Genomic DNA, 22,901 nt, shown 5'->3' with positions numbered 1-22,901 from the left:
ACAGAAAACAGCCTTAAGGCTAGGGTTTGCAAGGCAGTCATTGGGTGGAGGCTGGGAGTAAGATGGCCAGGTTGTGGCAGGACCACAGCAGGTAGAACTGTGGAGATTGAGTAGTTCAGTGACTCGTAGGCAGCTAGGGACAGGCTGCTGTAATTTAGGAAGAACCCTAAAACTACATTATGTTGGAAGGCTGTGGAGTGGCCCAGAATTGGGTGAGCACAAAGGTGGCTTAAAGTTACCATGTCTCTTCCTTCTTCGGGCCGTGAGTTCGGTGTTTCACAGCACAGAATCTCACCATGGGTCTCTTAGCATGGCTGTAATAGAAAAAAAATTACTCTAGTGTTCCTGTTAATCTTGTTACTCCAAAAGAAAATAGGTTAAAATAGTATCTTAAGTAATCATAAATAAAAGTATATTTATATAACTTAGTCTTAGATCATTTAGAGTAAATATCTTTTTAACTAAATTTTGTGAATATGAAGTAACTGACTAAGGAACGCCTATTTTAAAGGAATACTCATTAGTAGTAATGAATAAAAATCTGACCTTTATTTTTGAAACTTATTAGTGGAACAATTACCTGTTTGTGCCACTGTTTGTCTTATAGGCATAGATACTTGCTTTTGAACATCCTTTTGTTCACAAACTTTTTTTTTTTTTTAACACAGATGTTATTGAACAACCAGTACCAGTTCCAGGAAACAGTAACAGAAGATCTGTCAGTACTCTGAAACCATGTGCTAAAGATGCGTATATGCTTTTTCAGGTATTGGTAGATATTTTTTAGGATTTGTGCTCAGAACTGCAGAGTTATTAAACAGCTGCTTTTTATTTCTGAAAAGCAGATGACGTTTCATAGCTGAAGTTTTAATTATTTTTTTTTATAGTAGAGATGTGGGTCATGTGTTTACCAACAGATATTAAGGAATATTGTATTAGTAAAAGTTAAATATTTGGTAATTTTCCATTGCATAACTAAATTGTTGAAGAGATTATAGTAATTGTGTGACCAAAAGGATTTTACCAATATAGTATCATATTTTCTTCATTCAGTTTTTGATAGTCTCTTAATAGATCATTATCACATTTGTCTATTACACTAACACATACCTTATTTTTAAACATTTCCTTTTGGATTCTGTTTTTTGCGCATGAAAGTCGTCTTTATGATAAAAGTGCACCTTGTTAGAAATCCTATGGACATCATGCCTATTATTAGAGCCCAGAGTTTTCAGTCCTCCTTTTGTATGGTTATATCGTCCTTTTGTATGGTTATCATCAACAATTATGTATTCTTTCCCGGAGAAGTGATGGGAAACTGAAGATAAGGTGAATGTTGGGAGATGCTTAAAATAAGATGTGGACCTGGCTTATACTAATGACTCCATGTCAATAAGCATACTAATTTCAGGAGCTTGCTTTTTTAATTTTTGTTTTAACCAAATACTAGAAGCCAGATAAAACTAGAGTATGTTGCATTACCAATTACAATAACACTATGAAGTTTACAATGAAAATGGTCAATATAGTGTGTGTTAAAGCAGTCAGAAGCTTGCTGATTTATCTAACCTGTTGAACAAGATGTTTTGTTTACTCCTGCTTTCAAAAGACTTATTTATATGCAGTATTTTTTTGTTCCTAACATATTAATCTTGTCCCGTATTTAATATGTATACATATGTATTTATATATTTAAGGGGAAAGTTAACTTCAGGTTGGAAAAGAATAGTTAATTACTCAGAAGGAAGAGAACTTATGTGATATTTGTTTCTCAGGATCTTTGCCAGTTGGTTAATGCTGATGCTCCTTACTGGCTGGTGGGTATGACAGAAATGACCCGGACATTTGGCCTTGAACTTCTTGAGTCAGTCCTCAATGATTTTCCTCAAGTGTTTTTACAAGTAAGTTATTTCATAAGCAGGTGGGGAGAAGAGCCCTTCATTTTCGTGGGAACATCCTTTCCATTGGGCCCCTCTCTCCTATTAAATATAACTTCTGAAAGTGAAAATTAACACGCTTTTACATCAGAGTTTTAGTAAGATAAACTTTGACTATTTGAAAGTGTCTACAGTTTTTAGTTTGTGCTTATTGGCATTCTGTTTTTCCTTTCCTAAAAGATACAGTTGTTGTCCTTTTTCTTTTTTCTGTGTAGAGCACACATCTCTGATTTTGTTCATTTGGGGGTATATGTATATATATTTGTGATTGTTTATGTGTAAGTACATGCAATGTGTAATTCTCTATAAACCATAAATCTCGTCTTACGTTTCCTTTGTCAAGGTGTGTGCCAAGCAATGACACTTTTTGTCCTTCTGCATGATCGTTTGATGCTTTTGAAGCTATTCTTTCAGAATATGGAAGATATATTGTGGCATCACTGTTCCCACAGCAACCCTAACTTGGTCCCTCTTGCACAAAACTGTAGGAACCATTATTTTTTAATTTACATGACTTTGGTGCATGGAAACAATCATAACCTTGCAGTAATCCATTTAATAGAGACTGGGCAAATTCAGAAGCAAGGTATATGTCATGTATTGGTAGATTAGTTTAATTTACAAACCACAGGGAAAAGGAATGTAGTGTGAAAAGAAACACTGTTTTATCATGTTTTCCTTGCTGCATGCTTCCTGTCCATTCCCTCAGCACATAACTTACATAAACATTTATATCACTTCTGAATTAGGCCACATATATGTTCATAGTACTAAGATGCATTCTAAATATGAAGAATATATTTTTTTCTATAAAATCAAAGAATTAATCAGGAGTTGGACAGAGAATAATAATTATCTTTCCATGTAACATCATCTCCAATGTTTTAATTTCCATTTTCTCAACTACTGGATTACCTAAATAAAAATGGTTATGGCTATAGGCTGAGGTACTGATAGCTACTAAAGAAAGTCTCCTTTTAATTCCTGGAATTGATGATGATTTTAATTTTATGTAACTCATTGTTAACATTTTTTTTTTTCTTTACAGCATCAAGAATTTAGTTTCCTCCTTAAAGAGAGGGTTTGCCCTCTTGTGATAAAGCTGTTCTCCCCAAATATCAAGTTTAGACAGGGTTCCAGCACATCATCTTCACCTGCACCAGTGGAAAAACCATATTTTCCTATCTGCATGCGCTTGCTGAGAGTAGTCTCTGTTTTGATCAAGCAGTTTTACAGTTTGCTGGTAAGAATATGTTCAAGTATTCCTTTCACAGATCTACACTCGTGGGTATATGCATGCACTCTGCACCATGATGTGCTAGGTGCTTATAAATGTCAACTTACTAAATGGTTACAGCTGTATACACTTTCAGTATAGTTTTCAGTATTTACATGTTCATAAACTGTTTTGTGTTTGTGGACAATACAACCATCCTTATTCAAATGGAATAGACTTAGAAACTTTAAGATCAGAAGGTCATCGTGATCACCTAGTCTGACCTGCACACAGCCTCTCCCACCTATTCCTGTAGTGGACCCATAAATTCTGGTTGAGTTACGGAAGCCCTCAAATCTTTATTTTGAAGACTTCACGTTACAGAGAATCTACCATTTACTGTAATTCAAGCCAGCAAGTGGCCTGTGTCTCATGTTGCAGAGGAAGGTGACCCACCCCCTCCCAGAGTCTCTACCAACCTGACCTGGGGAAAAATTCCTTCCCATTCCCAAATATGGTCATCAGTTAGACCCTTAGCACGTGGGCAAGGCCTGCCAGCTAAACATCTGAGAGAGAATTCTCTGTAATAACTCAGAACCTTCCCCCTCTACTGTCCCATCTCCAGCTGTTGCACATATTTGCTAATAGCAGTCACAGAAGGGCCATGTGCCATTCTAGGCAAGCTCAATGTACCATTCCCTCCATAATCTTAACAACCTCAGTCTTAAAACAAGTTAGCTTTTTGCCTAGTATATATGGAATTCCTTCTCATAAATAAGGATTTACACACTTACACAGTCAGATATGGAAAGTACTGCTGGCTTTTCCTGGATCCAGAACAAACTCAGAACAGTAAAAGTAAAATAAAATATTCCCTCAGGTAAAAGTGTTCAGGCAGCTAAATTTAATGTGTGGGCAGGAAGGAAGAAAGAAGGAATCGGTTCTGCAGTGTTCTGAGTTGTCATACAACATTCAAACTTATTCAAAATGACTGCCATCTCCCATTACTTTTAATGTGACTGAAACTTTGCTGCTCTCAGTAAAGAAAACAGCTCTTTCCCTAAAGCCCTGGGGAAATGAGGGTGCTCAAATAAAGATGGCAGCAGTTTTGCAATGGGACATGAGCCATGCTACAATCAGTGAAGATGGCTGCTCTCTGTTCTCAAAATGTGTGTCAGTTGGAAGCATTAAGACGTCAGAGGGAAAATGTGTGTAAGAAGATGTGGGAGATGGGAGAAAAGACTAAGGAGGCATGTGGAGAACAGAACGTTGGGTGCTGCAAGGGAGAGATGAATGAATAATCACTCCATCCTACGGAGACTTCCCCCCCATCCCCTTCCAAGAGGATATCAGGGACAGGAGAACTAAACCACCCTGTGATGGGTGCAACTTACCACTCTGGCGCCTCCTGCTGGCTGTCAGGGGAATGAGCTCTGCTTGTCTGGGCGCCCTCCTCTGGTGGTGTCTTGCCGCTGTCACTTTTGTTCCAGGACCCACGCTACTCCCAGGACTGCAGCGTCCTCTTCAGTGACACTGCCCTCCTGCTGTGCCACACTCTGTGTTCCCCCCCCCTTTTCAGGGGACCTGCAATCTCTGTCCAGCAACTCCCTCAGTGGCAACTGCAGTCCATTGTCTTGGGGCCGCTTCCCAGGCAGCTCCAGCACCCTCTTCTGCCCTTACCTTAGGGCCTCAGTTTGCAGGCCCTAATAGCCAGCCAGGAGCTCTCTCTAGGTCCCCTGGTCCCAGCTTACTGCACTACTCTGTCTCAGGTGCTCGCACTCCTTCTTCCTGCTAGAAGCTTGGTCTTCTCCCTTCAAGCTCCAGTCAGTTACTGAACTCTGCTCTGCCCTGCAGCCCTTCTTATATGAGCCTGTCAGGCAGGCCATGATTGGCTGCTCCTCTCAGCCCCTTTCTAATTAGCTGTTTCCAGCACAGCCTCCATAGGGCTGCTTTTAACCCCTTTTCTGCAAGTGCGGGGCAGCCATCCCATCATACACCCCTAAAGAAACTGCTGCTTATGCCTTCTCTTTGTTTCATCCTTGCCCATTTCCCAGCCAGAGGATGTCAGAAGAAAGTGGAATTTAAACCACCTGAAGAACTTGTATTAATAAGTCAGGCTGTCTCCTATAGTTGCTGTTTTTGAGGGAGTTGTATTCTATCCTTAAACTATTTCCCTGTAAAGTCCTTGTGAAAATTATTTATTTTTTTTAAATAAAAGTTGTTTCCTAATAGACAGCAGTAGAACAAACAGATGTATGATATAGAGAAATGTGTTACTTCTAATACTACAGATATTTGTAAAGGGAGAGATGTTGGGAGGGATCTTTGTTTGCTCCTCCCAGCACCCAATCCCCATTAACCTCAGCTAATGCTGTTTGTTCAGCAGCAAATACTTTTCCCTTATCAGACCTCCATGATGAGAATCACAACTCTCACGAAAGCTTATGCCCAAATAAATTTGTTAGTCTTTAAGGTGCCACAAGTACTCCTAACTCTTGATGTTTTTCTTTCTGCAGTTTTGACACTTGACTCAAGCTTCAGTTTATTTAAATCCTTTGATTTATTAGCACCTTATGTTTATGAAGATTTTGGAAAAAGTTGGATAAGGTAAAGGACTTACAAGATCAGGGTGAGAGTACAAAGTCCCTTACCCTGGAGTTGTTAAAGATTTCATACTCCATTGTGAAATAGAAATCCTGGAGAAAAATATTAACTCTTGAAATATGAGGCTGACTGCTAGGTTCTTCAATGTTTTCTGGTAGTCCTAACTCCTGTGATATTTTTCCTTTTAAATTTTGTTGGGGAAAAAAAGGATAGTTGAGAAGCTTGAGACACCTGTATCTAAATTTTGAAATACCTAGTACTTGAATTATTTTAGTCTTTTGTGATCTGATTTTTTTTTTAATTGCTTGGTCTCATTCCTCATTTGAAAATATAAGTAAAATGAATGTAGGCTCAGAGATGAAGAGAGATTTGGGAATCATTCATAAAGAGTTAATAATTGAAATATGTATGTATTTACAAAGGGCTTTAACTAATTTAAGAGGTGAGATAAAATAGCCACTTAAGAAGTTAATGGTGAGGAAAAAATTTACATGAAAAATTGGCCACAAATGTAATGCATACATGTAGCTGAGTCAGCTTATGTTGTATATTTTTGAATTTGTAGTTCTTTATTAAAGAAAAGTGCAAAGAATAAACATATTCAGTATTATGTGAGAGCTCTGAAGCTGTATGCAGAGGTCTAAATGAAAATACAGGTATATGAGTAGAAGGGAGAGAGGAATCCCTTTCTAATGGAACTTAGCTGGTACAGCCCTATTCTTCATGGCTGGTGCCCATGTTGTGTAAAAGCACACAAATCTAAAACCCTTGTTAACTCTTAGATTTCAAGAATTTAATTTCCATGGAAATGGAGTTATCATCTAATGGCTAGTAGATGGGTCAGATTTTAAAGCATGTTGATGGAGCAATGAAAGGAAGCTGGTTCTGGTATTGCCATTGCCTATGCTAAACCTGTTAATGTTTATGAAAGGTAGGAGATTAAATTCCCTTTAAAAAAAAAAAATCCCCACATATTTTCACTTCTGTATATAATGTAGGGGGGAGGGCAAGGCAGGAAAATGTGGCCTTCTTTGGGTACCACATAAACCAATACAATCTGCCATGGACTGAGTTCCCAGTGACTAAACCAGAAATTCCACTTCTCACTGAGTAGTGGGGATATGCTAGATAATCACTGGAATGAAAAGGAGTATCCATAAAGTAGTAATATCCATCTGGTTCTGCTGCCTTGCAGCCCGTTCTTGGTTGAACAAAAGCTAGAGGAGGAAACTCTGAACCCAATTTGAAGTGGAGAAAACAGGCAGGTGTTACTGTAACTTAGCTCTGTCTTCTGGCATCTCCCCAGCATCTCTGCTGGCTTCTAGACATTTTGGTCCCCAAGGCTTTTGGTTGAGTCATTACTGCTGAGAGGACAGGCTTTGGTTCTAAAGCAAGCATCTGCCTCTCTATTTTTGATGCTTAGGCCTACACGCCAAAGGTTTGGGTGTGATGGTCGCCCTCTTCAAACTCTCTTATTGGAGTGTCAGGACAATGTGCACTGGTATGTCAAATGGCCTAAAGGAGGTCAATGACCTTAGAAAGTCTGCGGTCATGGATTGAAAGCTGGAGAAGTTTGACTTTTATGTGGCCACTCTCTTTAGCACAGACTCTCTACACGACATGCATTACTGCTTTTTTGGCAAAGAAAAAACAAACGACTGCCATGAACACGGGGTGGGTTTTGCAGTCAAAAACTCACTAGCATCCAAATTCTAATGTTCTGTTGCAACATCTTAACATTCTTAAACACAGATGTCTTCATAGGCTTTGCCCGCTATAGTGGATGAGTGATGGATGCATTCCAGAGGACCTTCTTTATGGAGAACTTGTGGATGCTCCAAGACCACTGGGGTGACCTAGGCTTGGGGTCAAGGACATTTGCAAGCGGGATTTGAAAACTTTCAACATTGACACTGCAAGCTGAGAAGAGGTAGCTAGCAACAGGTTACACCGGAGTGCTGCTCTGCATCATGGAGTCAAAGAGGTTAATGAGAGGTGGTTGAGAGGGAAAGTGAAGAGAGCAAAGAGGAAAGCGCAGCAGGTCTCGAGCACCAAGCATGCTGGTTTCATTTTCTGGCTGTGCTCCTTATACCTACACCATCCGTGACAAGGACTATCATTCGAGAACTGGAGTTTTTAGCCACTCTCAATGCTGCAGCATGACACATAGCAACTGACCTGCTTTGGTGCTTACACCACATTAATCTTTTGAGACTGACAGTTATCTAATAAACGGAAAAAGATTCTGTTCACTGGTCTGTGAACAGTTAGGAACCATCGGTCCACTTCAGCATGAAATTGCTTGTCTAGCTCTGGCGTATACCTGAGACTTCAGAGGAAGGTGAAACTCCCCGATGAATGTTTCCTGCCATTTTTTTCCCTAAAAATTGTCATGGGGAGAGCAAGAAGTACGGTGCAGTCACAGTAGGTTTGGTTAGCTTACACCCTGAAGTATGAAGCTTGTTATCAATTACTTATTTTATTACTATAGCACACAAAGGCACTAATTGGGATCAGCAAGGCCCTGTTGTGCTAGACACTGTATAAAGGCATGGGTAGATGTGGTCCCTGACCCCCAGAGAAGTTACTGATTTAAAGCAAGATTTAGGAAGATGTGCATATTGCAGAAGGGAGGATAATGGAAATACATGTACACAATTACATAGGCTTTCAGTGTGCACAATTTGATGGTTCAAAGTCATCTGAACTCTTTAAAATTATTTTTCTATCAAACAGTCCTTTCATCCTACAAGAAAATAACCCTGGGATCACTGCCTAGTATGATATTTTATCATATTTGTTTTTCCCCTTCTAAATAGATTATTCCCAAATTCCTCTGTCCTTACAATTATTAGTATTTTTGTTTGTTTTTAAGTCTCCACAGTTCCCTTCGATGAAGGGTCTTCTGCATAAGCCCTACCTCATGCGGTGCCTGTTTCTTATGAGGCTAGAAGGCTGCAGGGCTGAAAGAATTCTTACTGTTTCAGCTACTGTCCAAGGAGCAGAGAAAGATCTTGTCAGGTGTTTGGCGCAAGATGGTGGAAAGTCCAATGCTCAGTTACAGAGTTGTATGCTCTGATTATCACTAAGTCCAGTCTGCGAAGGTGCTCTGGAGCCTGCCCATTACTGCAGAATCTGCTAATTACTGAGCTACTCCCCATTCCCACACTCTCCCACCTAACAGTGAGTCTCCCAGCCCTACCAAACAGGAGTCGAGAACTGCTAACATAGGATTTCTGGGACTGAGTAAACAGACTTGTGCTAGCTCTGCTTGAACTAGTGCACTAAAATACTTGTGTGATGTTGCAGGTTGGGTAGTTAACCTCAGCTGCTGCCCATCCTGCAATATCAACGTTGCTATGTTTAGTGCACTAGCTTAAGCGCAGTTAGCTTGAGTCTGTCTATTCAGGCAGTTTCCAGCTGCCACACACGCACACGCCTCTTGGTGCTGCTAACATTGATTGCTGCTGCTGATTCTCTCTTTCTAGAGGATGTTGGGGGTGGTCTTAAAGATCTCCTGCCCCTTGAAAATTCCATGAAAGGTTTCATCCCACATGGCAGGGGTGGCCAACCTGTGGCTCCGGAGCCACGTGTGGCTCTTCAAAAGTTAATATGTGGCTCCTTGTATATAGACTGACTCCAGGGCTGGAGCTATACGCACCAATTTTCCAATGTGCAGGGGGGTGCTCACTGCTCAACCCCTGGCTTTGCCACAGGCCCTGCCCCCACTCCACCCCTTCCTGCCCCCTCCCCTGAGCCTTCTGTGACCTTGCGCTCCCCCCCTTCCCTTGCACTCCACCTTGCACTCCACGAAACAGCTGATCGGGAGGTGCACGGAGGGAGGGGGAGGCGCTGATTGGCGGGACTGCTAGTGGGCAGGAGGGACTGAGAGTGGGTGGGAGGAAGCTGATGGGGGGCTGCTGACATTGGTAAATTCTGGCTCCTTCTCTGGCTCAGGTTGGTCTCTGGCTCGTCACATGGTCTCTCAAGAGAGGGTAGGCTGCCGGGGGTTGTGTTGCCAAACTCCTGGTTTGTAAAGGGCTATAGGGTGAGCTTGGTTAGTTCCTTACCTCCGACCCCTCGAAACTTTTGCTGTGGTGCTGCTGGTTTACACGTTTCATATATGTGTCTTTATCCTTTTTAAATTCCCCTAAACTATTTGTCTGAATGTTTTCCTGTGACATTTAATTTCAGAGATTGAGTGTACATTGTGTAAAATATTTCCTACCAATCAATGTCTGACATTTGACATATCTAATGAGAGATAAGTACCTTAATTTGCAGATATGATCTATAGGAACAGGGCTTCAGATTGGGAGAAAAAGATGGTGTGCTCCAGTTTGTTCTCACTTGCTTGTTCCTTTTATTTTTAACCAGTAGTTGTGAGACATGAGGTAACTATAACCATCTCTTTCCCACCTACATTTTTCAAGCATGGGTAGAAATGAAAAATCAGAGTTTGGATTGACAACCATCTTCCCATGCATGTTTTTTTTTCTTTACGTTAAAAGTCTTGGATAGCTATTTTATCTTGATTCTTAATTCAGTTAAAGCTCTTTGGGATCCTTCTTGCACCAATTTCACACATTTTGGGTTGAGAACAGTTGTTTCTTACTTCAGTGTTAATAGTTCAGTGAGAGGCTTTCTGACTTGTACTCTTCAAACTGGCTAGAAGCAAAAGAACTCAGATGTCTGTTAAAGCTATTTGTGCTATAAAACTCTGTTCTTTCATGAAAGTGATTAACTTTCAGTTGCTGCTGACCTCTCCAGCCTTTAAATAAGCCAAACTAACAGGGACTTGTTCTATAGTATTCTTTAAAACTTTGTTTAGAAATGGCTGTAAGGAATTTAACTCCTTTTAACGTCTTTGGATGTACCGTATGTGCTTGACACGCCAGCACTCCTGTGATCATTGGTATCTATTTTTTTTTGCAGGGAAAGTATTTTTTTTCTTATTGTTTACAGGAATTATAAACCCTATGCCAAGCAGAATGACCCTGTATGTGCCAGGGATAGTGGCACTTGCTGATATAATAGATGCTTAGGGCTGAGACAACACATCGTTTTTTTTTTCTTTTTATGACTATAACCTGTTTCTTTAGGTAACAGAATGTGAGATTTTCCTGTCACTGCTAGTGAAGTTTCTGGATGCAGACAAACCACAATGGCTAAGAGCTGTTGCAGTGGAATCTATCCACAGGCTTTGTGTGCAGCCCCAACTGTTAAGGTACGATTATGCCATATTTCACTTTACGTATTAAATGAAGAGATCATATTTATCTGTAGCAAAAAAAAACAATTTCTTTCTGCTAAGCATTTAGGGACTTGAAACCAATATAATCTGCAGGATGGAGTGTTTGTTGAAGTGCAAGGGAATATTTAGTGTCCATTGAGCACTGAGCCATTATTAACAAACAAACTTGTTTGGTTTAATCCCTTGAAACTTAAATATTTGTTCCAGAATTTAAAGATTTTTATCAGCTCAGCCTATAAATAGTCCAGCCAGAATAAGGAAGCATTTAACCATACTGTATATGCATATTCATTTAAATAGCTGGCTTTAAAAATGTAGTTTTTACTTGTTGACTACATGCTCAGAAATGTTTTAAAACACTTTACAGGTCCTTTTGTCAATCCTATGATATGAAACAGCATTCTACCAAGGTTTTCCGTGACATAGTAAATGCACTGGGATCATTCATCCAGTCGCTTTTTCTTGTACCAAGCACAGGAAACACTTCAACGACAGTAAACCAAACTGGTAAAGGCTTTTTGTATTTTTTCTTTCAAGTAATTTCCTAATAATTTCTTATAATAGTCAACAATATATTTGTGAAAATCTGAGGTTTGCTTATTTGATACAATTCTCAGTATAAATTTAGCGCTCGTGAAAGTGAGAAACTAGCTTGAGCCAAGAGAAGTGTAGAGCTGTGCAAGCTTGTCCAGACTGTATTGTCAATATGCCTTTATTTTTCAGAGTGCTATGGTCTGATGATTTGTTGCAATGGGTACTTCAGACTACTTGCAGCTTGGTGGCAGAACCAGACCTTTTGGTCTCTGGCAGCAGGGGGATGCCCTGACACCTGAAGTTCACTGCAGTTTTAGCTGCCTCCCTTGTGTCAGCCAGACCCCATCCAGCTACAGAGTTTTTCTAAGGGAAATTGCAAACTGCAGTTCAAATTTCTGACTGTCAGAAGTTTGGCCCAGTAATGTGATTGTCAGATTCCCAGCTGTGTCCCGGGAAGACTTTTGCTTTGGGGAGACCTTTCCTCTCTGCTTTGCTTCTCCTTCTGAGTTGTTTGCAGCAGCTGATGCCTCCGTGGCCTTTAGGGAGAGATCTGGGCCTAGAAAGGCAAAAGGGAAAGGTCTTGGTGATGAGCTCGGCCTTCTCTGTGGGCAGAGTGCAGTTTTTCCTTCCTTGGCTTAGTCCAGGCAGGGTTGTCTCTGCCTCCCTCTTTCAGGCATGAAAGGAGGCAGACAGGCAGGATTTGGAATAGATTGCTTTGGGGGCAAGTAACTCCCCCACTTCACTCTCCAAGAGGGGAGTGGCAATGGATGAGTGTGGCACCAGATGGTAAATCACACTTAAGTCCCTGGAGTCTGCACCAGCAGCTATGCTTCTCACTGTGGAGCTCAGTCACTACTTCTCCTTCATCCCACCTTGGGTTTCAGATGAAAGGCAGCGGGTACCAGAGAGTTCAATAAGGGGCCTTTGTGTCCTACTCCCTCTCCTTGCTGTGACCTTTATAATAGGATCCTCCTCCCCCTAGGTATCTTTACTTAGCTGCTACACTGAGACCTTCAGGGGAAGCATAAACTTATCTGGCACATGTGGCAAACAGTTTCTGAGAAATATCTTATCTAAGAAACCCAATAAAAGAGGCCCTCTGCTGGGGAGGGAAGACAGTAAATCCCACCTCTTTGAGAGCGAAGAGATTGCTAGCCAATTTGAGCAATGTCTAAACTCAATTTCACTCCCCCGTCTGAAGCAGGATTATAGGGGACAAATTTCCAAAGGGGATATGCATAAACAAAAATAGCTCACAGTTCACCTGCTCACCTTCATAGAGTACAGTAGGGTAGATAATCCTCAGTACCTGGTTCACCTTCTCAGTTTTACAGTGTGCAGTAGGATGAATAATCCACAGTGCCTGGTTCACTTTCTCACCTTCATGGAGGTTAAGCATTGCAGATCTATGCAGAAAAGACCAAGCCAAACATCTGTGCTGGTTCTTCTGGGTATACACACCGCACCCTACCTCACCCCACTTTCTGTTCAGGAAAGGGGAAAGCCAGTTGTGCAAATCAGAGTTAGGGGATCATATAAAATATAAATTTAAAAAAACAAAACAAAAAAACCTCCACTTTCAAGCAGATTACTGAGTCTGGGCAAGCATCACCTCCACCCCTTCTCCTGGGCATGAAAGCTCTCAGATGGCATCAACCTGCAACAACAAAAGTAACTAAAAAATAAAACAAAATTAAGAAGAGTCATTTGATGCCCTCCACATGCTTTCATGAGCAGTATTAACATGAGTGGACAGTGTTGCAGGTATGGTCCCTCTCAACCTAAAAACCCCATGGCCAAAGGTCTTGTCCCTGAAAAAGATAGTGGGACACACATCTGTTTCATAAGGTATGTTATGGGGCTTTCGTCATTGAGATCAGTTGGTCAGGTAAATAAATTCTTCTTCGAGTAGTGTCCCTATGGGTGCTCCCCTGTAGGTGTATCTGCGCCCCTTCGCCTCTAATCTGAGATTTTAGGTAGCAGTGTCCATTCAGCCGCACATTCGCTGTCCCTCCCTGGTGATCTGCCTCAAGGCTACGAACACACCTCAGTTCCTTCTTGACCACCTTTGGCCTTGAATGGAGCGAGCAGTTGTCAATTCATTCTCTGCATTATTAGCATAAGTAATAGTTGTTGGTTTTGATTCTTTTGTTCTTCTTAATAGTTAGTGTTTCATTACCCTGTTGGGTTACAATAAAAGAAGAAAAAGACCTTTGGTTTACATTTTCTCCTTTTTGGGGGGGCTTTTCTTCCCTCAGGGATGTTTAGAAGATATTCCAACTTTTCAGTTTAAAAAAAAAAGGAGGAGGAAGAACAGGAAAGAACATCTCTTTTGCATTCTTCACTGCGTACCCAGTGAAGAGTCTGACGATGACCAGGAGGATGTAGTTTCCCTGGCCTGTCACTGTGGCCCGCTGTCACAATACAAGGGACCTCCTCAGTTCCGTCTAGCAATCATGGTACGGTCCTCCTTGGTCACCCCTCCCCTACACCCACTCCCCCATGCCCATATTGAGATCCTTGAGCAACATACAGATCCTATACTTCGCAGGCATTTAGTCTCTCGGAGAATCTGCCAGACAGTCTCCTACAGCGTCATTGTCCAGAGCCCCTAAGCCAGGGGAGGAGGAAGCTTTGGAAGAACAGGAGGAAAGTCTTGAAGGGGAAGGTACCCCTCCAGCAAACTTCTCCTCATCTTCACCAGATGAGGCTGAAATGCCCTCCCACCCATTACTAACTGATGATTTTAAGAACTTTCAGATTCTTACCAAGAGGGTGGTGGATGAGTGCTACGGGAGGTAAGACAAGCTAGTGGATATTTTCCACACTACATCCTCATCCAGTGTTGCCCTCCCAATTAATGAGGTGATTCTAAATCCTGCCAAAGTCATCTGGCAGTAACCAGCCTCCATCTCACCAACCTGCAACACAGCTGACAAGAACTACATCCCTGCCAAAGAGGCAGACTTTTTGTTTCAGCATCCACAACCCAACTTGATTGTAGTGGATGTGCTTAATGCGCATGGCAAATAACATCATGCTAAGTTGACCCCTTACGATCGGGATTGGATCAGGTTATATCTCTTTGGGGGGAAAAAGGCATGTTCGTCAAATACATGGCAGTTTAGAGTCACGAACTACCAAGCTGTCACGGCCAAATATGATTTTATTAATTATGAAAAACTCAGTGAGTGTGTGGAACATCTGCCAGAGGTGCAAAAGGAGCAATTTCAGGCCATTGTGAGAGAGGGCCAGTTAGTAGCAAGAATTGCACTACAGACAGCAATGGATGCAGCCAATACAAGTGGCCTTCTCTGTCTCCACAGTGGTGGTAATGAGGCAGGCATATGCGGCTGCGTGGGGCACCCGAAAATTTGGGGCACCCCTGGGTCTTAGTGTCCACCCTTCCGCTTCTTCCTGCCCCTGTTCTGACTCTTCCTGCAGGCTCCCACCACAGCTGGCTGCTGCAGCCTGATGAGTCTTCCTCCAGAGGGGATCTTGTACTTAAAAGTGAAAAAGCCTTCCAGACGTATTAGCACAACACTGAAATTGTTAAAGAGCCATTCAAGTGGTAATAAAGCCATTTAACAGGCATTTGCCAACCCCCAGTATATTGTCAGCTTCTGAATTTATTGACAAAAACAGTTGTGCATTACTGTAATATTTACTCAGAACATGTTAGTCTACAGAACCTTAGTTTAAAATTTGCTTTAAAAATATTTCATTAGTGTGTTGCTGAAGATGATAAAATCACACCTCCAAAAAATCCTTGCATGGATTTTTAGATGCACAATCTGAGTATTCATCTTTAGCCTTAAATGCTTGGATCTTCAGAGATACAGTTTTTTAAATAAATCCTTCAAAAGACAACCCTTATCTAAAATACACATGCAAGCTCGGGCTGCTGTCGGGCTTAGGGGCACCAGTTTAATAATACTGCATAGGACCCCATAAATCCTAAGGATGGCCCTGGAGGCAGGCTTCCTGGTTACACCTTTCAGGATTGCTCAAGGAGCTGCAGACAACGGTGGAAGATCTCCCATTTGAAGGACCCAAGCAGTTTGCAGATAAAATGGACTCCTCTCTCCACATCCTGAAGGATTCCCGGGCTACGTTATATTCCCTGGAAATCTTCACTGAGGGGCAAAAGAGAGGATACAGCTCTCAACCGCAGCACAGGTCATGACCGTCTCAGTACCTGCATCACAGCCCTATTACAAAGCACAGCACAAAAGGCCCAGAGTACAAAAGCGGAAGCAGTCAGCACCCCAATCAGCGTTCTCTCACGCCCCCTCCTCTAAACGCTTTTGACAGCTACTCCTTGCAACGTCAGCTGCCTTCTACACACCTGTCACGTCCCTCTGGAAGTCACCTGGTCCTCTTTCACAACAACTGGGAGAGTATCACCTCTGACAGATGTGTCTTGGAGATTATTTCGAAGGGTTACACTATTCAATTCATGTCCCATCCCCATTCTCCGTCCCTCTTCGGGGGGCCCTTCTCAAGAGAACATTTACTTCACCAGGAAGTAGAGAATCTGTTATGCTATGCCACCAGTTCCAATGCAACTCAGAGGCAAGGGGTTTTACTCCTGTTATTTCCTGATCCCCAAGGTGAAGGGAGGTTGGAGGCCCATTCTAGATCTAAGGGCACTAAACAAATACCCGAAGGCACAGAAGTTCAAGATGTTCAGGTTCACCCTAGCAGCCATTATTCTAGTTCTAGAGCAAGGATATTGGTTTTCGCGCTCTACCTACAAGATGCGTACTTCCACATCTCAGTATGCTTCTTGCACAGGAGATTCCTACGGTTTACCTTTGGACAGGACCATTATCAGTACAGAGTGCTCCCCTTCGGCCTCTTGTCTGCACCCAGGGTATTCTCCAAGGTTCTCTCCATCGTACTGCCTCTCTTGTGAACACTGGGTATTGTTATCTACCTGTATCAGGATGACTTCAGGGCTCCCTTATTTGAGGATGCAGTATGAGACACCCAGATGATGATGCATGCATTTGCGCAGGTAGGCCTGTAACTCAACCTACAGAAATCAATACTGACTCCTGTACATCAACTGGAGTTTATTGCCACCAAACAACACAGCACAGACTTACCACCCTCATGAGTCTCATAGAGAGAGTCCAGGCCAGCCCCCAAAGGTGGGTCAGGAACTGCCTGCAGCTGTTGGAGTCATATGGCAGAATGCACCTTCATCGCTCCAAACACCCGACTATTTGTGAGGTGTCTTCAGATGTGGCCCAGTTCTGTCTGTTCCCTGAACAGAGACAGACTAACCAAATGATCAATGCCCTCCACAGTAAGGCACTCCCTGGACTGGTGGAAAGACCTATCCAATGTTTGAGCAGGCGTTCCGTTTGTGCAACCACCACCAACATTGACTCTAACAACAGATGCCTCCCTAATAGCCTCCAGAGCCCACCTACATGACCACACCACTGCAAGGTTCAGGGCAAGTGATTTTCCACTGAAGTGGCTCTCCATATCTATCTTTTGGAGCTGAGGGCACTCAGGAATGCCTGTGCATACTTTCTGCCATTCATCAGGAACACCCACACAAAGGTCGTGATGGACAATCAGACCTGTATGTTTTACATAAATCACCAGTGGGTCACCAGGTCTCCCTCCCTCTGCACAGAAGTGCTCAGACTTTGGAATTAGTGCATCCATCACAGTGTGCTCATGTCAGCCGCATAGCTACCAGGGATACAGAACGTGACTGCCAACAGTATGTTGGAACTTTTCTCATGACCACAAATGTGAACTGAACTCAGAGATGGTTCACGACATATTCTCCCTTTGGGGAACCCTGACTTATCGATTTGTTCGCTGCTTACCAGAACAAGAAGTGTCCTCATTAATGCTCCATGGCTGGCCCGGGGAAACATTCAATGGGAGATGCCCTTATCCTCACATGGAACAGAGATCTCTTGTATGCCTTTTCCCCATTTCCTCTTCTAGCCAAAGTCGTGTTGAAAATTTGACAAGACAAAGTGAATTATTCTGATTGGACCCCTTCCTGGTTAAGGCAAGTCTGGTTCCCTTACCTGGCACAGATGAGGTCCGGTTCCTCTTCGGCCCATTCCTCACCTACTCTCTCAAATCGACTGGCTGATCCTTCACCCCAACCTGCAATCCTCTGTCTCGATGCTTGGCTTCTTCTTGGTTCTAAGACTTGGAGGTTGAATGCTCTGACGAGGTGAAAGATGTGTTGCTACACAGCCGAAAGTCGACCACTCAACATACTTACCTACAAAAATGGAAATGATTCCAAATTTGGTATCATTCTAAGCTCATAGACCCAGCCTTGTCCTCTCCTCCTCCTGATTTTAGACTACATTTTAGACCTCAAATGGTCAAAACTCTTGCTCAGCTCCCTTAATACATCACAGCCATAATGGCCTTCCACTGTCATGTTGGTGGATACTTTGTGTTCACCCACTCACTGACGTGTAGATTCCTTAAGGGTACTGGGAATCTTTTCCTGCATGTGAGACCACTCGCTCCAACCTGGGATCTTAACTTAGTTCTCAGAGCTTTGACTAGACCTCCCTTTGAGCCCGTTGCAACTTGCTCTTTCTTACACCTGTCCATGAAGACAGCATTTCTAATTGCCATCACCTCAGCTAGGCACATAGGAGAAGTAGTGTCGCTGATGGCACACCCACTATTCATGGCCTTTTTTAAAGAAAAAGTAACTGTAAGGCAACATCCCAGGTTTCTCCCTAAAGTTGCCTCTGCTTTCCATATAAATCAACCGATCTATCTTCATGTTCCCCCGCCCTTCCCCCCCCCCCCCCCCCCAAAAAACAAACAAACAAACAAACACCCCACATCATAATAGGGAGGCAACTCTGCCTATGCTAGATGTTAGACGAACACTAGCATTCTTCTTGGACAGGACTGAGGACTTTAGGAAATCCCCTAAGTTCTTCCTTTCGTTTACAGAAAGATCCAAAGGCTCCGCAATACCGGCTCAAAGACTATCCAAAACGGGTTGCATTAATCTACATTAGCAAGGACACAACCTATTGCCTCTGTCTGGAGTCCATACGCACTCCACGAGGTCTATTTCTACCTCGGGTCTCATTCCTTAAAGATGTCCCTATCTCGGAAATCTATAGAACAGCAACTTGGGCATCTGCCCTCACTTTCACAGAACATTATGTGAAACCTGGAGGTTTGGCCTCTGACGCCATGTTCGGCTCCTCAGTACTATCTGTAGTAACAGACTCCACTTTGAAGCCCCAGCCCTCCATGGGGGATACTGCTGTGAAGTCACCTACAGTGGAGCACTAATAGGGATACTAATCAAAGAAAAAGAGGAAGTTACTCACCTTGTGCGGTAACAATGGTTCTTTTAGATGCATGTCCCTATGCATGCTCCACAACCTGCCGTCCTCCCCTCTACGTGGGAGTTCTCAATATAGAGCTCTATGGTAGAGAAGGAACTGAGTGGGGTTCACCGGCACAGTGCTAGATAGCCTCAAGACAGACCATGAGGGGAAGAGAGCACATGTGCAAGCTGAACAGACGCTGCTACCTAAAATCTCTGATTAGAGGCGTACCCATAGAGGGACACATCTCGAAGAAGCATCATTATTGCACAAGGTGAGTAGCTTCCTCTTCTTAGCTCTCTTAGTTCTATAGTGGGAAACTTTATGGAAAGTTAAGGCTAATCAGAATAATCGAAAAGTAGATTTACAATCCTCACTCCTGCCAGACACTATAGAAAGAAATGTATAGATTATATGGCAAGTGAAGCAGGCTTTGAAGTACAAGAGAGAATACCACTTTAAATGTGTTATCTTGAACATACTAGGGTGCTGAGATGAGGTACAGGTGCCCTCAGTTGCGGCAGAGCAATCTGCATGACTCCCAGGCAGCTCTATCTGGAGTTGGTGTCCTGATGTGTAACAGACTCTTTCAGCTAGGGAGCAGATGGCTACCAATAGCTTTGGCCAAAATAAGATCACTGGGCATTGTCCAGAGCTGATACTCTATGGATTGTGCAGAAATCATAGGCACAGTTTTTTCCTATTTCCACTCTCAAGAAGTCCATGGAAATGCCAGAAAGTGAGTGAAAGCATACATCGTCTACTTCAGATCAGAGTGTTATGAAAGATACCCTAAATGCTCAATTACTGAGGGACAATCTACACTTGTTCCTATATTTGCTTTCTACAATCAGCTCTCTGTATAACTTTTCCTGAGTGATGTACCCAAGTATTCAGATTCTAATATCTAAATTGTTATTTATTCACCTTAATTTGGGTTATTGCTGATTATGCACTTTGTGTCTTATGAATTTTAAAATAAAATTTGTATTGTGGATAATCTAAGCACTATACCCAGATGTACAGACACTCTTTTCTTAACCTGTGTATTATATAATTTTTTAACATTAGCTTTAATAAACATTTTAAATTGGTCTTTCTGGGCACTGAAAAGGCTATCAATCTCAGGCCTAGGTTGACCTAGAATTAGGCCTTCTGATATGTCTACCTCACAAAGGAGGTCTGCTATTGCAAAAAACAGTTCTCCATCTAGCACCAGAAAAGTTCAAAATGGATATTTGGATGAAGCAATTATCACTCCTGTGGACCCTAGAAGTCAACCAATAGTTTTTTTTTTTCCCTTCTGGTTGAAGCAAAGTCCGTGGTTTAGCTACCACATTAAACAAGTGAAACTTGAGGCTTCTTTATATGAACACTGTATAAATCTGGTATCCAGTGGGACCCTGCTGCCGAACACCAAAAGTTCCCTAGTGCTCTGTGATCTTACCCCATTTCAAAGTGGGATAGATCAAAGTGCATTAGGGAACTTTTAGTGTATGGACACTTAAAGCGTGGCCCACTAGTGTGGAGTAGATTTATACTCAGCTTGCCATGAATGAAGTGTTCATTTAGACAAGCTTGAATTCCCCAAGGTGGGCTCTAATGTGGATGTATGAGTGTCCAAGCAAAAAGGATAAGTCTGTGAACTATAATGTTCTCAACATGTTCAAGAAAAGCAAATCTTGTACAAATGCAGTCCAAGGTTATAGAACCCTAATTTCAGTTCTTACAGCACTATTCCAATCGAACCTCTGCAGTAAGGGTCATTCTTAACAGGAAGTTTATTTTAACGGCTAACTCCTGCCTCCAGTTAGGCAGATTTATGAAGTTGGGAGCTTTCTCAGATGAGACCTATTTATTATACTTTGAATTCAGGCAAGTAGTCCTCCCAACTGTAAATTCAGTAAATTGTTCCTCCTCCTGTCAAGCAACAAAATCCAATCTGTAGAAACACTGACAAACTCAGAGCAGAGAAATTTGTTTCCTGTAATGAGGTCTGCTAGGTTGCCATGTGGCCTTAATAAATAAATTCATCGTATTCTATATATTAGTGGTGCAGTCTTTAGCTAATGATATTTTTGGCAGAAGTCTTCTCTACATCTCACTGCCCAAAGGAAGATAGAAGATATATAATGTACCTCTTTTTGGATGTCCATATTTAAAGGACACTCCTACTTCCCACCCAGGTAGGAGGCACACTGCTGTAAAAATCCAACTGTAAGATATCTGTGGACCATAGTGTGATGAAGGGTAGGAAAATGTCCACAGATTTAGCCCACCCAAAGACAAATGCGTCATCCACGATAGAGCTGTAAACTGACATCCAAAATTCAGGTTTATTTTGTTGTGCTTGTTCTTCAAAATGCAATTATCAGTCTGTAAGTTAGGCAAGTACAGGGGAATCATCTTGGCTGTGGAATTTGTCTCAACTGGAGGGAACTGCAGGAGGCAAGGTATTCCCCTCCTTCCAGTGACTGGTTAGGCTCACTGGCTGTAAGCCAGCTGAAGGACCCATTGTAACAGAGGGACTTATTACTCAAAGGAAAATTTCAAGTAAGCACAGATACACTTTCCTATTCCTGATGTGCAAACATCTTTTTTTATTCTAGGGTGATTCTGAACCTCTCTTGAGAAAAGTTGGCTAATTATATGTAATTAAACTAAATGATGCGGGGTTTGATGTATCTACAAGTAAGGAATAGAATGAGACAACGTTTTCATACATGACCAAAATGAGATTTGAACCTAAATCTCAGTAGCTGAAATGATAGTACCACTTTTCCTCTGAGCTGAAGACTTCTTAATATCTGTCGAACATAGACAGTGCAAGAAAATATCTAAGCTATGAGGACATTCTTCCCGTTCCCTGGAAATTAAAGTAAATCTTAAAATTTAGTTTTCCCCACATCCACATGCTCCTTATTAAATTAGATAACAGGAATGTTAAAAATGAAAAAATGTTATTTTACCTGGTGTTTGATAGACATGTTTTGGTAGTTCAGTTATAAACGTTGGGGTCTCCTTAATTCCCAGTGGAAAAATTTTGGGGGCTTGCCTATATAGGGAAATTAACTATAATAGCTATTTTGGAATAATTCCCCATGTAGACACATTTTTTTCTGAAATAAGTGTGTCTACGCAGGGGAGCTATTTTTGAATAACTATAGCTAAATTCACACCCTACCTTAATCTGAAATAACTTCCAAGTGCTGACAAGCCCTTGGATCCAGCACTATTATCTTTGCCTTATCTTCCTGTCATGTTCTCTTTATCCTTCATTTCACCCATTCTTCTTCCTTGTTTTGTCTCTCTCTCCCTTTGCATGAGTCTTTCTTTCTTCCATGTTTCCTTATTCTCTCTCTCTCCTCCTTCAAGCTCATGTCAGAAGCACAGATCCAGAACAGCTCTGTGCAGCTGGCTTACTAACTGAATCTGTTGCTGGCAATGATTAATCAACCATAGAGTGTTGCCTTGTTAGCGTCTACTATAGGCATTGGCCTACAGTTTTGAAATGAATAGTTGGGTGAGGTGCTTGTGCATAGCAGGAAATTAAGGCCTTCTCTGCACAGAAAGGGTATGTCTACACTGGTAGGTGAAGGTGTGATTGTACCATGGGCAGCTGCACCCCTGCTAACTTTAATCTAGTTAGCACGGGTAACAATAGCAGTATAGACATGGTGGCATGGGCTTCAGCACAGGCTAGCAATCTGAATACAAATGCAAGTTCCCTGGAGAGCTTGTAGTCTGGTTACTAGCCCATGCCCATCGTATATTTCCTATTATTTATCTAGCAGTGTTATTACATTTGATACATATGTAAACCTAAAATGAAAGAACTATTTTACTTTTTACTTTATCCAATTTAATGGTAACTCAGTAATCTCCTTTTTATTCCAACGTGTATCACAGAGCTCTTTAGGTTTAATTTGCTAATGTTTGTAAAATGTTTTGAGCTCTTTGTTGGAAGGTGTTACAGAAGTACAAAATATTTTATATTCTGAAAT

At 41.9% G+C, this 22,901-nt stretch overlaps 1 protein-coding gene across 11 annotated transcripts in view; it reads left to right on the top strand.

Annotated features, from left to right (window-relative positions):
• The window catches only part of MON2 (MON2 homolog, regulator of endosome-to-Golgi trafficking), a 154,869-nt gene that overhangs the window by 40,989 nt on the left and 90,979 nt on the right, over window positions 1-22,901 (top strand). For 10 of the 11 annotated variants that reach the window (XR_005223612.2, XM_037887571.2, XM_037887588.2 and 7 more), the window contains exons 6-10: window positions 669-766; window positions 1,776-1,901; window positions 2,986-3,180; window positions 10,860-10,984; window positions 11,379-11,518. Coding sequence is in view for 10 of the 11 variants with exons in the window: in XM_037887571.2 (XP_037743499.1) it covers window positions 669-766; window positions 1,776-1,901; window positions 2,986-3,180; window positions 10,860-10,984; window positions 11,379-11,518 (684 nt within the window). In the remaining variant the exon portion in view is untranslated. The remainder of the gene's footprint in view (window positions 1-668; window positions 767-1,775; window positions 1,902-2,985; window positions 3,181-10,859; window positions 10,985-11,378; window positions 11,519-22,901) is intronic. The other variant, XM_043548588.1, reaches the window with a different exon arrangement.

The sequence above is a fragment of the Chelonia mydas genome, chromosome 1 (assembly GCF_015237465.2).
Source record: "Chelonia mydas isolate rCheMyd1 chromosome 1, rCheMyd1.pri.v2, whole genome shotgun sequence".
NCBI lineage: Eukaryota > Metazoa > Chordata > Testudines > Cheloniidae > Chelonia > Chelonia mydas.
Note: the sequence above shows the minus strand (reverse complement) of the source record. Positions and strands in the feature narration are given on the sequence as shown.